At 40.9% G+C, this 17,310-nt stretch overlaps 1 protein-coding gene and 1 long non-coding RNA gene across 6 annotated transcripts in view; one reads left to right on the forward strand and one right to left on the reverse strand.

Moving 5' to 3' along the window:
- Positions 1-17,018, forward strand: part of LOC311601306 (circadian clock protein PASD1-like) — a 49,972-nt gene extending 32,954 nt beyond the window's left edge. For 2 of the 4 annotated variants that reach the window (XM_084788685.1, XM_084788686.1), the window contains exons 3-9: positions 1,873-1,962; positions 2,383-2,482; positions 3,388-3,537; positions 4,579-4,709; positions 5,670-5,743; positions 7,399-7,486; positions 7,759-8,273. In XM_084788685.1, coding sequence (XP_084644811.1) covers positions 1,873-1,962; positions 2,383-2,482; positions 3,388-3,537; positions 4,579-4,709; positions 5,670-5,743; positions 7,399-7,486; positions 7,759-7,959 — 834 coding nt within the window. In that variant the 3' untranslated portion in view covers positions 7,960-8,273. Of the gene's footprint in view, positions 1-1,872; positions 1,963-2,382; positions 2,483-3,387; positions 3,538-4,578; positions 4,710-5,669; positions 5,744-7,398; positions 7,487-7,758; positions 8,274-11,670; positions 12,224-16,886 lie in introns of those variants that run through there. The other 2 variants (XM_084788688.1, XM_084788687.1) reach the window with 2 other exon arrangements.
- LOC311601328 lies at positions 84-13,526 on the reverse strand. 2 transcript variants are annotated; one of them, XR_014780511.1, is made up of 5 exons: positions 13,245-13,526; positions 4,958-5,162; positions 4,361-4,428; positions 1,943-3,409; positions 84-780 (listed from the first exon to the last, which is right to left on the reverse strand). It is a non-coding gene; the product is annotated as an uncharacterized lncRNA (long non-coding RNA). The 2 variants fall into 2 exon arrangements; XR_014780510.1 differs by lacking the exon at positions 1,943-3,409.
- Positions 17,019-17,310: the final 292 nt, after the last annotated feature.

Below are 17,310 nucleotides of genomic sequence, written 5' to 3' on the forward strand. Positions count from 1 at the left end.
TGGTCTACAAAGTGAGTCCAGGACAGCCAAGGCTACATGGAGAGACCCTGTCTCCCCCCCCAAAAAAAGGAGCACTGATGCTCTTGCAGAGGATCTGAGTTTAATTCCCAGCACTCATGCAACAGCTCACAATTCTCTGTAACTCCAGTCCCAGAGGGTCGGACAGACATGTATGCAGGGAAAAAAACCCACTCATACACATAAAATAAACTTGTTTTTTGAAGATTGTGGTTTTCATTATGCAATTCACTTTATCAGGGGCTTATCACCAGGATTTCTCTTTTCAAAGAGCTGATTTTCATTTTCTTTTTAAAAATTTTTATTATTTTTATGGTTTGCTTTTCACTTCTTTCTTTCTCCTTACAATTTAATTATTTTACAGATGTCATAAAATGAAACATGCTTCTTTTCTGGAATGGCTTATTTCACTCACTAAAATATTTGGTGGCAGAATTCCCTGTAAAGGCTAAATAAGATTTACCTACTTGTTATGCTACATTTTTCAGAGCCTTTTATCTGTCAGTTGCTTGGAGTATATGTTAAGCTTTCTCTGCGGTAAATAAAACTGCTAAGTTTGGTTACTCTATAAAGACAAAAAGCTTGATGTGGCATTGGTGGTATAGTGGTGAGCGTAGCTGCCTTCTAAGAAATGAGGTTTATTTAGTGCAAGTTCAAAATTCTGCTTCCGTCGTGGATGGCCGCTTGGTTGTATCGCTTGTGAGATGGCTTCATGGTGGAGCTGGATTTACAGTGGAGGTAGCAAGTGAGAGAACAACCATACTGTAAGACAGAAAGCCAAAGAGTGGTAAGCAGTATCCCTAGTGACCTAGCACTCTGCTTCTCCTCTTACAGACCCTACCACCTCTCACAGTGTGCAATGGGGGCCAAGCTTTCAAGGCATGAGTGCTTGCAGGACTGGCCATATCCAAACCATAGTAGATTGCCTTCACCTTTTTGCTATTGTGAATAATGCTGCCAAGAATGTGGACAAACACAGTTCTTTGAGGCGCTGCTTTTTTCCTCATGTATATCTAGAAGAAGAACCATTAGCGTCTATGGTATCCTCTAATATGTTGAGGACTGGTCATATAGTTTCTTCATTTTAACCTTTCAGTGACATTCCCTGAAAATCTTCCTAAAACTTGCAGTCAGAGTCCTATCAGGTCCTGGCTTTAGGCTTACTTTAGTTTTGTTGTTGTTGTTGTTGTTGTTGTTGTAGTAGTTGTTGATTTGGGTGGTTGTTTTGTTGTTGTTGTCATTGTTTATTTGTTTTTTTCTGTTACTGGGATTATAAACCAGGTCCTTTTGCACCTGGTAAGTACTCTACCAACATAAACACATACAAAACTCTCTGGCTGTGTTTTACCATGTATTTTAACTTATAAGTTGATGTCTTCTTTTCCTTTTATGGTAAAGATGGAACCCAGGTCCTCACAAACACTAGGGAAATGTCCTACCACTGAGCTATAGCCTCAGCCCCCAAATTGATATTTCTATGATAATTTTCTTTGGAGACCTTTTGCTTACATTTCACTTCTCAGATCACATCAAACTTCAAAAAACCCATGTTATCTATGTTCGTATGTTAAGTGCACTTTTCATGTCTAAAAATTCCCATGTTTAGTGTTAATTGGGTGCACACTGACATTTGTGTAAGTGACACATCATTTGATAAGTATCTCATGCCTAAGGTTAAGTAGATTCTGTTGTGTAGGAGGAAGAATTTAATTAGGTATGGTCCTACCTTAACGATATGTAAGAAATGGAAAACATTTTCAGTGTTCTATTATAATTATTTATGCACTTAGAAATAAAGCTATCATTTTATTATTGTTCCACTATTGAATTATATTATTATTATGTCTTTATTAGCCATTGGAAAACATTTCAACTATCATGAACATAGATGGAAAAGTCGTTTTTATATCACAGAATGTGTTACCTCTTCTTGGCCACCGTCTAGTAAGTTCTTCCAGATTCTGGAGAAGCGGGTCATTATGGTTTTCTGTTTACGGGTGATTTACTTTTAGCCTCATATAACCCATTGGTATCCAACTATGCCCATATTTCATCATCTTCTCCACTGGTTTTCGTGTCAAGTCAATAAAAACAAATTCTGGAAACAGTACATGGTGGTGGTTACAGCGTTGGTGGTCTCCGAGATGGATAGGAAAGGCTTCAACTGTTTGAGGTAGATAATACACAGGAAAACCATGGCCAGAATGGGCTGTAGCATGGAGCAGTTACTGGAGGGCAATGCAATTGGGTTGAAGCTCAGCACCTACCTATACCTATAGGTGGGCAAGGGCAGAGCTAGGTTCACAGGGCAGACTAATAGTATTAGTATAGAAAGCAAAGGCTGTTCTCTCTCACTCTCTCCAGGAAGATATTGTGGGAAAGACTTTATTAGATATTATTCTTGATGAACAAAAGGATGAAATATCTCAGAAGATCATTCTCCAACTTCCTTTGGCAAATGCAGGTATGTATACATGGCTTTGTTTTGTTTCAATTTAATTTTGGATTTTTGAGTGACCAGTAACACTCAGTTGAATAATTTCTTTCTCTCTTACCCCTTAGCAATTTTTGTCAAAAAAATATCAGGTAATATAGCTGATGATCATATATTCATTTAAGTTTATAGCCTATAATTTCATTCACAACATTTCTTACATTAAAAAACTATCTCCTCTGGAGGAATAGGGAGTAGTAGTTCATGGGCCCTGACTCTCAGCCAAGGAGCTAGTGACATTTCGTGGATACTGGGGGAAGGTGAGTGGGTTTTCTTCAATGACGTGGTCCCTGGCTGGCTGAGCATGCTCTGTCCCAGTGGTTCTCAATCTTCCTAATGCTGTGACCCTTTAATACAGTTCCTCATGCAGTGCTGACCTCCAACCATAACGTTATTTTCACCAGTACATCATAACTAATTTTTCTACTGCTGTGAATTTTAATGTAAATATCTGTGTTTTTCAATGGTCTTAAGTGACTCCGTGAAAAGGTCATTTGTCCCCCAAAGGGTTATGAGTAGATGTGAAACTGGATCTGGGAGAGTTTGGGAGGCATGGGACATAAACTTGACCAAAATATATCACATGCGTATATGAAATTATCAAAGAATCAAGAAAATTATTTTATGGAATAATCATCCTCCACTCTGTCTTGTTCTTTATCCTAAGCCCTAATTACAGAAGTAATTCTCTGATTTTAGTAGTGCTATATAAATACCAGTATACTAGTCTACACATACAACAATGATAGCTCAGTGAGTATCAGTGTTCATGGGAAGAAAGTTGTGTTCTTTAAAATGTTCTTTTAACTAAGGAAGACTTTCATTGTGTGAAATAATCCCGCAGACTACATAACTTTGCCTCTTGCTCTCCTTAGTTGGAAGTCTTGTTGAATTTTGCTGTTGGGTAAGAAAAGGAAATGCGTATCAGAATGCCCAGCAAAGAGATGCTGAGAGAGGCAAATATGAAAAAAACAAAATGTATGCCTATGTGAAATTCATCTTGTACCTGCAGAATTATTATGATGGTAAGCAATCCATCCCATGATATATACATGATGATCAGGTGTGATGTATTCCCTGATTGCTAGCATACATGTTCTTGTGTTATTGGCCTTTACAAAACATCTAACATCAATAGACTCACAATTTATGGCTATGCCTATTAGGCATTAAAAAAATAGTAGTGACTTTTATAAAGTGGTCCCATATAGAAATATGGTAGATGACATCGGTAAATGATGGCTGTCTCACCTTAGAAAACAAAATATTTTTAAAACTTAATAAAAAAAGAAAAGGTTAATGCACTGCCAAGCTTAAAGGCAACTCTATGAACACCTAAAGTTACAAATGGATTGTGTAGCTTGTAAATCATACCACAGATTGAATTACTGGTTGGGTTGGGGGTCTAGAATTCTAGCATCCTATCAAGGACCAATATATAAAATATAAACACTAAAGTTCTGCACACTAACCTGGGGAAAGAAGTCATCTCTCTAACATTTTCACTAGACAAATCTATGCTATTTCCACATTTATGGCATGTATGCTATGGGGCCTGATGTTTAATTTTTAAGGTTTAAGGATGTGCAAGCAGAGAAATTGACATATAAAAAGTTAACTGCTTCAGAGCCATAAAATATACAAGACAATCAGAGGTGAGGTATAGTTTGTGCTTCAGGTAACCAAATGCTAATTAAAATATTTTTCATGTTTCTTAGAAATTAAAGGTGAAATATCTTTAAAACATATGGAAAAATGCATGCACACACACACACACAGACACAAACACACACACAGTTTTTTTAGAGACTTCCACAACAATCAATTGAGCAACAGCAAAAGACTGACCTCAGCACAAGTTTACATTTGGTTTTCATATTTTGGTGATGACCATCTGGGGAATCTGCAGAGCTTGGCTGTCAATGAAAGAAGACAAGAAAAATACCATGGCTCAAAATCTTGAAAAATGCCATTGGGGTGGCAAACAGCATTGTGATGTATTATTTAGCTGCCACCTTATTTATCCAGTATACTTTTTAAATTAATTGACATTGTGTCATCTTTAGAGTCATTTATGGTTTGGAAGAAATATGTTCCTAACAGCAGAAACATTCGGTCATCAGCTCCAAGGCTGTTAGGGGAGCAACAGTACTATCTCGTGGGAACCATTTCCATCCTTCCTAAGCCACACGAATCAGTGAGTATGTTTTATGTCTCCCTCACTTTGAAGGGCACATCATCTTTGCTTTCAGCAGCTGGACATCAGTGCAGAGGGACTCAGTATTCAGTGAGGAAGGAGCAATTGTATATTTGTTTAGGAGGTGAATGGCAGGAATCTGGACTGATTACAGTGATTACAGTGGATGGAATCTCAAGGATTTGGCACCAATGGGGGCATAAGTAGAACACCATGGACAGGGCAGTGTTAGCAGCCTAGATGAAGACCTCTGGCCTGTGGTACATGATCCTCTTGTGGTGGTGTAGCAGATCCATCACTCCCACATTCAGTTTTAGAATAAACCGCCTCTCCATATTGAAAACAGTAATGAACGTTGTATAGAAGCGAAAACTGAAGGAAGTTGTCTGTCATCTGCCATGAGAATGTAGACTTCAAAGATGTAGGACTCAGTCCCAAGATCTGCTTCCTCTTCTGAGAAAGAGAAAATGAATCTTACTTGGCCGATCCATATTCCGCTAGCCTTCATCAAGGCACCAGGACGTCTACTTGTGATTTACTCCAGTTTTTCTCTCTAGGCCTCTAGGACACTGTTCCTATACTGGTGTGTATTTTATAAAAGATGAGAACAGAAGGACAGCAGTCAGAAGAGTCTTTACAGTCTTTACAGTATGATGGCATAAAATCGTGAGCGGTGAACTTGAGTGAAAATGAAATTCCTCTTCTGGATCTACTAGGCTTGGGATAAATCATTTTGTGTATACTTTGTTTTTATACCTATAAACGTGGTGTCTTCCTCACACTGACCTGTGGATCAGTTGTAACTAGAATATGTAATGGATGCTATATATGTCAAGCATATTTTAGTATGCAGAGACATTTGAGTGGAAATTAGGCTGGGGCTTGACTGTGGGTTTGACTCTCAAAGATGCCAACATGATGATGGCAACAACGGAAATGGATATGCTAATCTTTCTGCAGGAACACCCCACTGAAATTCAATCCAATGTTATAGTTATTGACTCGGATGATGACATTCCTGTGAAGTGCCCCAGGTAAGAGGTATCATGGCTGTAAGTAACGCAGAGCTGAAACACTTTTTTACTAAAGAAATTGCATACAATACATGATCAACTAAGGATTTCAAATGAATCTAAGATGACCAATTTGCTGGTTTCCAAATCTGTGTATTTTCATGTATGTGAGGAACTATGTAACTGGTGTCTGTTGCATTATTTTCTAGATTGGTCCAATAATGGAACAAGAAAAAAATATACACAGTACATCTGAGATTGTGAGCCTAACTCTTAGAACCCACGTAGTAGAAAGAGAGGATTGATTCCTGAATGTTTTCCTTTGTCCTCCACACAAGTGACATACATGAACACACACACACACACACACACACACACACACACACACACACACACACACTGAATAAAGAAATACATATTTTTAAAAACAGGAGTATTGAAAGCACACGTGATAGCATTTGAGATATGGAGTAAGGATAATCAATAGTTCACAGTTATCCTCTGTCAACTCTGTCTTTACAAGTAGAGACACTGAGAAAGCAAATAAAATATGAACTAGTTGACAAAACCTTACCATGAGCATATGTAACCTGAGTAGACCTTCTGAAATCATTTGCTTTACTTAAAATAGGTTGTCCTTGGTCTTTCTCATTGTGTAAAAAAAGTGTTCTCGTTATACCATTTGGATGTTAAGCTTAATCCATAAAGAGAAAAATAGATAATGGAGTATGAAATAAACACAATACCCAGAGATTTATCAAAACAAACATCTGAGTGGCTAGTTCCCGTCCTTGAGCTAGAGTTCTTTCTGTTTATGAATGTCTTTACTGTGTTCAGAGCAGAGATTGGGTTCTAACAGTGGCTTCTCATTGGATCATATTTCTATATTGTTCTAAAGAGGTCAATTAGAATAAACACTCTTTGGAGCAGTATTACAGGAGGTAGGGCTTCTGTGGGTCTCATGTGGCCACGCCACTATTATGAGCTCCTGAGTGCAGTCTTCCCGTCATGGTCCACATGACACTGTTATCTCCCTGATCTCTGATTCCTACAGCCTTCCTGCCCTACCTTCTGCAATACTCCCTAAGCCTTGTGTGGAAGCGGCTCTTACAGATGTACCATGTATATCTAAACATGCCAATAACACTTAATTCTCTATAGCTTGACTAGTTGTGAGTTTCAATTTTAACCACTGAATACTGCATAAATGAACTTCTCTGATGAGATCTGAGAACTGCACTAATCCATGGGCATAAAGACGAATTGCATAAAGACATTAATTTAGAGAGCACATTGACGCTATGCCCATTTAGCAAGGTAATGGCAAGTAGATTCACTCTTGGGGCTGGTGAACTCCCCAGCATTGTGTTCTTGATCAGACTTATAATACCAGACATATGTTTCCTCCCGTGGTATGGCCATCAATCCATTCAGAAATTGCTCGGTTGCCACGTAACATTGATGCAACTGTTGTAAACGTGGGCATATTTTGCCATGCCAGTCATTATTGTTGATGACAGTGTTCACAGCTGGCAAAACTGTCACTGACTTTTTTTCTCCCTCCATCAGCTTATATAACCCTGTCTAGTGCAATGAAAGCTATCCAACAAAGAGCAAGTTTCCTGGCCAGTACACAACACACATTTTGATAATTCTTTCTTTATGGCTTTATTGAGGCTTGAAAAACGACGCCAGAAGAATGAATTGCAAAGAATTTGCCAGGATGAAGCTGCGAAAATGGAACATCCTAATTCAGACTCAGAAGTATGTACACTGACCACCGTTGTGTAGAACTATGAACCTTTATCCCTCTAATGTTGTTATTTACTTCATGTCTGTTACAAACACACACACAAACACACACATACACACACACACACACACACACACACACACACACACACACAGTGTTGGCTTCTCAATTGCTTGAAGTATGTTATTATGTTTAAAGTGTTTGAGTTCTGCCTGTGTTTCCTATTATTTGTGTCTTATTCTATCCCGCTAGTCAAATGTATTCTCTTCTTTTGGAATCTCAGGTTGAGATTGTAGATATTCGACCAGCCACTCAGCAAAGGCCACTTGGAACAATTCAGACCAGGAAATCAGCTCGGTTGAGCACAAGCAGAAACATAAGTGCAACTACAAGGAAGTGCACAGGTACGAGGACAAGCCTTTCTTCCACGGGTTTTACACCCCTGATATCGAGTAGGTACAATGAGCTACTTGGAAGTGGATGAAATAAATCAGATGACCTTCAAGGTTGTTAGGAGGTTTAAAATAGTGTTCTGTTTATAACACTGTGAAATCACAGGTGTCATGTCCAATTTTGCTCATTTTCTGTAAATCTTTGAGATGATGATTCAGAGAAATATAAGTAAATATCTTCTCATAGATTCAAGCAATCACTGATCTTACACATTTTAGAAACCCCAGTTAGAAATGTGCAGACTCTCCTTTTTTTCTGTTGAATTTGTATTATTCACTTGCTTTTGATTTTAATACTGCAAACATTGTGATAGATCTGTCTTTGAATAAATAACACTTTATTGTTTATGTCCTTGCAGTGTCTTAGTGTAACAACATGTTTTTGTTGTTAGTTTTGTTGATGTTTTGCCGCAAATTTTTTATGTATTGTTCACCCTGTCCTAGAAGTCAGAGCGGGCCCTTTAGCTCCACTCCTGAGTGCAGAGATGACAGAATTATAGGCATGTGTGTTGCCAGGACAATGTAATGGAAGTAGCAGTGAAGGTGGTTAATCCCTCCAAAATACTGCTGCTTTTTTTATGTGTTTCTATAACAAAGTCCTAATTATACCATTGTATAAAACCTGCAACACTTGAGACATGGATCTCATTGCAGATAAGTTATATTGTGACATTTTCACTTATTATGGTTCATCTTTCTTTTCTCCTCAGTTTCAAATGTAGGTTTAATTGTCAAATAGTTTTAGTAGCACCACTTCCATTATTTCTGTAAGTTTCAGATCTCCTTTCCAAATAGTTCTTTGAAAACAGCACAAAGGTAGGGTGTGTGTGTGTGTGTGTGTGTGTGTGTGTGTGTGTGTGTGTGTGTGTGACCATTTCTAACATTTACATGAAGAGTGATTGCACTTAACGTACTTATCTGAAGTTACCTTGTAGGGTTGTTCTGTGGAATTATATTCATTATTGTTAAACCAGCTGTGGAGCAATCCTTATAAGATCCCACAGCTAGCCTTTCCAGTCAGAGGAGCAAAGCCAGATAACCAGCAAGAGACATTGAAATTTAGCAGCATCTGGAGTGCTTGCTATGGCTTACTGATATTTATTTTATTTTTTCATTTGGAACCAGAAAATTGCAAATATACTATTAAGATGCAAAAGTGATTTGGAAGTGATTGATAGCAGAAAAGTTTAGTCAAAGCTCTGAGCACTGAAACTGTCAGGGAACTAGAATTTTCCAAAAGGACTAAAATGGAATATATAAAACTAACTGAATGATTGAAGAAGTGCAATTTGCTTGTATCCATAGCATTGTTGTGAAGTGTGCATTCTGAAGCTGCGTGGAGCAATTGGGATGTATCTGGTGGGGCACTCTGCCTGATCCTGATGCTTATATTTTGTAAATGTTTTTCATTTTGAACTAATTTTGGACTTAGAGAAAATTTTCAATGCAGTAGTCAGGAGGGAGAGGCAGAAGGGTCAGGGGTTCATGGCCATTATCTATGCCATGAGTTCAAGGCCATCCTGGGATTCATGGAAGTTGTCACAAAAATAAAGTAATTGGAATAGAAAGAGCAATACACGGGAAGATGGACAAAAGCAAAAAAGAATACCTATCCATTCCATTGTGATGCCCTTAATGTCACACATTACATAATCAAAACAACATTGGTTTCATTCTTATTACCAATGTGAGGACATTTTCATCTGTCTCCTTTTCTTAGAAATGTACAGTTAGCAAATTTCATGTCACAGGAAACAATGGATCACTTTCATTTATTCCACATTATGACTATATTGCCAATTTTAATCCCTCCATCAGCAGAAAAACATCTGAATTGCTTTCAAGTTTTTGATAATTATGAATAATTTTACTACAGACATTTTTTCAGAGGTTTTGCATGGAACTTTCAGTTTGCTTGTGTAAATTCCTGTCTGTGAGACTTAGAGTCATTTGTGACTTATTTCAACTTGTGGCTCTACAGTCTAAGAGGGAATCTGTATGATAGAGTTGAAATGCCCTATAGCTTTTTTCTTTTGATCTGGGACTCTTCTTCATAAGGAGAATGCCCCAGCAATATGTTCTCTATTTGGTATGCAGAGTTGAAAGCATTATCAATGTGAAGGAAGTCACACATGTGATGGTAGAACTCACTGCTGAGTAAAACCATTGGGTTTTATTGCAGTAGTAACAGCTACAAAGATCCTTGTATGACTGAGCTGCATAAATGATTCCTAAATACAATCTGACTTTCAGTCTTCCCCAGCCACACCTCACTTTAGTGCCAAGCTCAACACTGAATCCAGATTCCTTACTGAGATTATCCATTTTGCAATACTGCAATACAGTCTAGAACCTACCTTGGATAGGTCTCATCATGTTGAAAAAGTTCCTTAAAATTCCCTTTGCTGAGTGAGTGTGCTTAGCATTTATCTATGGAGTTGCCTTATGTTAGACAGGGCAGACAGACCTTGGGGACCATCTTTAAGGGCTACACTTACAGAATAAAACTGGTCCTGATAAAAATAACCCAGCAGATTTAGCTCTTCATGTAAAGTCCCAGCTAGCCTTATAAGGAGCAGAAACATTCAATCTGGCAAAGAAGCAAGACATCAAAAGTATTTTCATTTTAAATGTTTAGAAATTCTAGATAGCTAAATGTGTACCATTTTCATATACATGCCTTGACCAAATGAACCATCAGTGTCACCAGAAATTGGGTCCCTATGATCTCATACCGAGATTAAAATTGGCAAATGGTCTGACGGGCTCACTAGCAAAGTAGACTCCAAAAGGTAGCCCTTTTTGTGCCCATTACCAATACAATGATGTTCTTGAGTGGAACTCTAAGAATCAGAGTTGACAGCAAATTGATCTAATCGTCCAGGCAGTGAACGTCGGGTTTCAGATAGCTCATTGGGAAAGAGAGTAGGAAGGCAAGAGTTTCATCCTGTGGACATATGACTCTGACTGGGCTCTTTCCTTTCTGCTCACTCCTGTCCTGGTCTTCAGCTGTCTGCTTGAAACCCAACTCCTTCTGAATCTATTTTCCTCATTCACCCCATTTGGTTCCACTTACTTGGTCCTGAATCACTTCAAAATAGAGTCAAAAAAGAGTTCTACAACTGATACCTGTAACACTGCCTTTGTGCTTGTCCTCCTCCACTTCCTGGTGGGAGCTGACACCTTTACTTCCACTGTGTAAGTGCAGAAATGACTTAAATCCAAGGCTAAAGTTGAGACTTTGGCTAGGTCTGACTTCACAAAAGCTGGGGAATGGAGGGCCAGACACATATGCTGCAGACTAAAAGGAAGTTTTGGGTTCTCAGGACGGCCATTAAGCCAAGGGGCATCTGGAAGGAAGAATAGTACAGGAATCCTAACTTTCCAAGCTCTCTTTCTGTCTCTGTCTCTGTCTCTGTCTCTGTCTCTGTCTCTGTCTCTGTCTCTGTCTCTGTCTCTCTGTCTCTGTCTCTCTCTGTCTCTGTCTCTCTGTCTCTGTCTCTGTCTCTGTTTCTCTCTCTCTCTCTCTCTCTCTCTCTCTCTCTCTCTCTCTCTCTATCTATCTATCTATCTCTCTCTCTCCATTCCCCCCCTGCCTCTCTCTCTCCTCTGCTAGTACCTTGTAAACCAATAATGCAAAGATACTTGTCAGTGGCTCACTGGCTTGAAATAAAGGAATACTCCTATCACCACAGAATATTTCAGTTTACCACTCTCCCTGCTTTTTTTTTTTTTCTTTGCAGCATGCCTCTTCTGCTTACCTGAGAGAGACCAGGCAGCCTGGTCAAGATAATTCTGCATATTTTCTGACTGAAGAGAACACCATCAATCCTCACCCCTAAGGGGAAGATGAGGCAGAAGACCTAAGTCCATGGTCTATATGGGAAAGGGACATACAAGAGTCCCTTGATGTGAGAGGGTGGGTGGGTTATTTTCTTTACTCATAAGTTTAGTTTTTAGTTGTTTCTTAAGCATAATGAGTTTAATGGAAAGGAAGCTGCAAAAGCAAACTATTACATCCAGATTAGTGTGTGATAACTACTATTCATTTCCATCTGCTTGCTCCACACTTTTTCAAGTATACGTATATACATCTGTGCTTTTGCTGGGGCAAGCTGCCTTCAATGGGCAGAATTCTAGGGTACTAATGTTTTTGCCAAAATAAGAAATGCCACAGAGGTTTGAAATGCAGAAAAATATTGTTCCATCACGCCCTTTTTTTTTTTTTAAATCTCGGGCCTTAATCTTGATTTATTCATATATGTCTTCTGTGGTCCTATGCCACTTTGTAACCTATATTCCACACAACCAATTTGAGAAGTAATATCTGTTCAAAAAAGGGTATGTCTTTGCTTAATAAACACTATATTGTACTGCAAGTATTGTGTCTGTGAGGCTGACTTTGAAATCCTAGGAATATTTCTGACTTGGTAGACCCACACTTATGTCCTGATGAAGAGCCTATGTTCTAGAGAGAAACATTTCATGCAGTACCTGTTCCTGGCACATTGGCCTGTTTTCTACACTTACAGACTCCAATGGCTGGAACCCTCCTCTGTGGCTATGAATATAGGCACCCTTTTTGCACCTGCAACCTTTTTGGTTGGTTGATTTGTCTTTGTGTGTGTGTTATCCCCATCTTACTTTTAAAGACAGTGTCTACCACTGCACCTGGAGCTCACAAGCAGGCTAGATTGGCTGGCCAGTACAGTTCAGGGATCATCTCCCCAGAATTGTGGCCACAAAGGTGATTTTGCTTGTTGGTCATGTACCAAGAAGAACATTTCCACACTATATTAAGAGTGGTAGGAGTGGGGGGGGGTCAGGGGCATGGATAGCTCTACCAGAAATCACCCCATTTGGAGATGAGGTCTTAAAGAGGTATGGCCCTGAGGGCAACAGAAGGATGGTGGTGGCATGTGGGCTTTTGATAGCTACTCAAGCACCCTGGTCCCAGTGTGACTTTGGAGTTCACTCTAATTTGCTGGACAGCATCCATAGTTCTCAGAATCACAGCCTAAGCTCTGCATTTGCAAAGTTGTTTTAGCAATCTGCTCTTCAGCTGAAGAATATGCCATTGGGGAGCAGAACACTTTCCTCACAAAGCACAGGACTTCTGAGGACAGCGGTAAGCTTGAGCACTTCTTAGGAAGGCATGGGAATTCCAGGAGGCCTGAGGCCACCTGTGGGCATGACTGCTTCTGCCCACTGCTTAGAATGTGGCTATTCTTGGAGATAACCTCCTTGAGCAGCCCTGCAATGGCTGAGCACAGTCACACTCACTTTGTCAGGTAGTTCATCAAATGCTGACACTCACCAGAGTTTCCTGCTGTAGTTGTTGCCCCTCCTGCATATGCTCAACTCCTACCAGCTGAGGGTAAGTAGAGGCACAGAGAAGTTCTCCAGAGATTGTGAGCAGAGGAGTCAACAGCTGCAACCCAGGAGCTCGGTCCTTCTCTCGAACACCACAGAACAGCTGCAACACCTTCTAGATTGAAGAGCCTGGAAAGGAAGCCCCGGGACCTAGCCTGCCTTCTCCATCCTCAACACAGTAGTCATTAGCTCTAAGATTCAAAGTAGGTGGCTTTGTAAGCTCTCCTGTGTTTCTCCACTCCAACAACAATGTCAATAAAGTGGCCCCAAGCTGAAAGCACCTCACTATAACCCAGTGAGGAGACATGGGGTGGTAGAGTCAGTTTGACCTTGTTTATCTTTTCAACATGAGGCCAAGTTCAATTCACCCTCCAGGGAGAGCTCAGGAGTTACATATTAGTGTGGCTCACGCAGGGGAAATGATGAAATTCACAAGAGCTTCCAGACATGGTTTAATTTAACTTCTACACTTGCTCATTTCCACATAGAAAGGACAAGACTTGGCTTATATATAATGGAATATTATATATACACAGATTTACAGCTGCATATTCATGAGTTTTCTGTGGCATCCAACATTTATAAAGATTCTTAGTCCCAAATGCATTTTATAATAAAAAAGGAAGAGTATTATTAAGACTATCAGCTTCAGTCCACACCCTTCCTCCACATCTTTTCATGCCACAGTAGCAGCCAATAGCCAGGGCTGTGTATTGAGCAATGTTTTTAAGTGTATCTTGCGGACAATGAAGGGGAAAGTAGGCTTGACATGTTGTAGCCTGTGGGTATTGTTCACCCTGACTGGGCTGGAGACATGTTCCTGTTAATAACTGTCCCACCCGCTGTGATCTCAAGCCACCTGAAGCCTTGCTCCTGAGCCCCTGCTGCACTCCCAGCTCCTGCTGGGATTCTAACTCTGTCAGAGGACAGCCTGATAGACCCCACTGATAACCCTCACCTCAGGCTCTCTGACTAACTGAAGCAAGAGCCTGCTCGCCTGATGAAGGATTAATGTGTGTGGCCAGAAGCCTTACCTTGCACTAACTGACCTAGGACTACTCTTGCCACCCAAATTACACATCACCATGGAGTGGCCCCAACACTTTAACCTCAAGCTGGGGTCATCAGTGACAACAAATGGCTGCTGGGAGAAGGAGATTGAGGGTTGTTTTTCTGGCAATATAGACTCTCTCATGGGCTGTCTGTGTCCCAGTGAATGACTCCACACCCGTGCACATACTGGCTGCACTGAAGAGATTCAGTGGGCAGAGAGTGGTGGTAGGAAAACTTATGTGTGGAGTTAGGGGAGAGGGAGAAGGACAGACTGATCAAAGTACATGTTATTCATTCTCAAACACCAAATTAAAAATCAACTCTCAGATTCAGAGCTAGGTTTCCATTAACTATGCCACAGGGGATGTTAAATGATTAGGCTTTTCATCAGGAACAGTAAGCAAGGCTCTGCTGCATGATCATCTATTGTTATGCAATGCAATCCCAGTCCCCCCTTATTGGTCCTATCTTTTCCTTCCCTCTGTAGTTGTTTCTTTCCTCTCAGCATGCACTCTGCCTTCAGCTTTGGTGAACCATTGGGTATGATACAAAGGTTCTGCAACTTTCTGCCCTCGTGCATCGCCAATATCATAAGCAGCACAAAGTTCTCTTTTGTCTCTGCATCTTTGCCCACAATGCAGGTGGAAAGGGCTCCACGTGGGAAGAGCCGCAGGTGGGAAGAACCCCAGATGGAAAGGGCCCCAAGTGGAAGGGGCTCCATGAGAAAAGGGCCCCAGGTGGGAAGAGCCCCAGGTGGGAAGAGCCCCAGGTGGGAAGAGCCCCAGGTGGGAAGAACCCCAGATGGGAAGAGCCCCAGGTGGGAAGTGCCCCAGTGGGAAGAACCCCTGGCTCTCCTAGACCATTCTTGACTTTGTTCAGCACCTGCCATAAGTGCATCAGTGCTCTTTTAAACTGCTCCCATGATGGGTAGAGGTTGGCTCAGGTCTTAGATGTTCCTACTACTCCCAGAAGTGAGGGCCTTGCACATCTCAACTGGCTTTCCACAAATATTCAAGGCTTGTGACCCTGGTGCTTAGTCAACACTAGGAAAATGTTGCCCAAAGAAAATCAGTTACTTGAGACATGAGCGTGTGGGAAATAAAGACTGGCATGTAGCCCTGCACAGAAGCTAAGATGATCAGGCAAGACAGCATTCCACCTCTGCTCTGTCTTTCTGCCTCAAGTGTAAACTCATCCTAAGCTTATGAACCTTAAGCAGTAAATGGGTTTAGGCTTAGTCCTTGGAGTGAGACCCTTCTACCAGTAGATCTGGTCCCTGGCTTAGCTGCAGTCTGATGAAACCAGGGAGCTAATGAAACTTGGTGGATGAGACTGCTCAATACACTACCAACAACTTGGTGGCTCCAGTTAGCCTCTGGGCATTCCTCCATGGCACACACAAGTCCTGACACTGCAGAGACATGGGGGTGGTGAATGGGTGAAATTTCTGGAGTCACTGATGTTTCCTGCCCAGATGGAGGCCTTGACCCCAAAAGTCAAAGGGTAATTAACCACATAGTCACCTTGGTGATGAAACAAAACCCACAACCCTACAGAATCAAACCATGTCAAATACAGAGAGGCCGAGGTCAGCAGACAGGACAGGCAAATTGCAGTATTTAGAATAGCGAATTCAAGTGTTTGTGTAATCCAAGTTCCAGCCTGTGGGGAAGGTAGGTGGAAGAGGAGCTGGAAATTCACCTGACTGGGAGTGGGGTAGGACTTCAGCAAGGAAACAACCTCTAGGTTTTAGGAGAGGGCTGGTATCATGGGATGATTTAAACCTGAGGCATTGGGTATGCCGTCTGCTAGGCAAGCCAGTGTAAGGAGGGTACTTGTGCACAGTAAATGCCTTGAGAAAAGTGGTTTGGTTTTCTGGTTTAGGGCTGATTTTTTATTCCACATGTGTCACCTGCCAATGACCAGTATCTAGCCATGTCCATCTGGGATTTAGGGTGGAGAATCAAGACAATACTTTGACTTTTTACCTGGATCATCTATGAATCCCTTTGTTGACTCCTGGGTTTACAAGGTAAGGTTAAGACAGTTGATTGACAGCAGGGACTTCATCTGTTCTCTGAAGCTCTCCAGGATCCTAAAAACAAGGAACAGGCGAAGAAACACATGTTAGTCATCTCTAAGTCAAACTTCAGCTCCTCCCCTACCCCCCCTTCCCCGTGCTCCTATGAAGGCACAGAGCAAGCACTGATCCTGTGAAAGGATGACCTCCTAATTGATTGCATCTTTCCTTCTATTTTCCTGGCCCAATTGGGTCTTCTCCCTTGGTTCCCTCCTCTAGTCACTGTATGTTCTTTTCTCAGTCACCAAGATATCTGCCTGACTCTTCCCTGTAGGCTCAATTTTCTTAGTAAATATATTTTATTATGAACTTATTGACCGAGAGTACCTCACTGATAGCCCGACTAACCTAAATAATAGGAAAAGGAGTTTTAAAAATACAATAATGAAACCATAAAGATATCAGTTCTGAGGAATGGTTATCCTGGCAGAATCAGCAGGATTTCTTCTGCAGGAACCTGGAGCAACCAGAACCCATAGCCTCAAATGGAGCCCAGAGCCCCAAAGCCTTCCCTCCAGCAGTTCTCTCTAGGAGCACCTTGAGGCACATGAATGAACAGCCGAAATTATCCCCTAGTCTCCCAAGGATCCGCCTCTCGTTTTTGGCTCACATACATACCTCCTCTCAGAATTTGTTCAAGCATGCTTTTCAGCTGGTTAATAACCAATCTCCCCCACATGGTGATTCGACTTCTAAGGGGATAAACATCATCTGCTCTCTCACAAGTCTTTTTCTCATCCCCAACTTGTGGTCTAAACAAAAACATGTTTATCTCTCCTTCATCTCCCCTTTCTATTAAATAAAATAAGTTATATACAACAAAATAAGAATCATCAGTAAGTCACATTTACAAGGAGCAGTCAGTCCATTTGTAATT

The sequence above is a fragment of the Acomys minous genome (genome assembly GCF_964271855.1).
Source record: "Acomys minous genome assembly, chromosome: 7".
NCBI classification, from domain to species: domain Eukaryota; kingdom Metazoa; phylum Chordata; class Mammalia; order Rodentia; family Muridae; genus Acomys; species Acomys minous.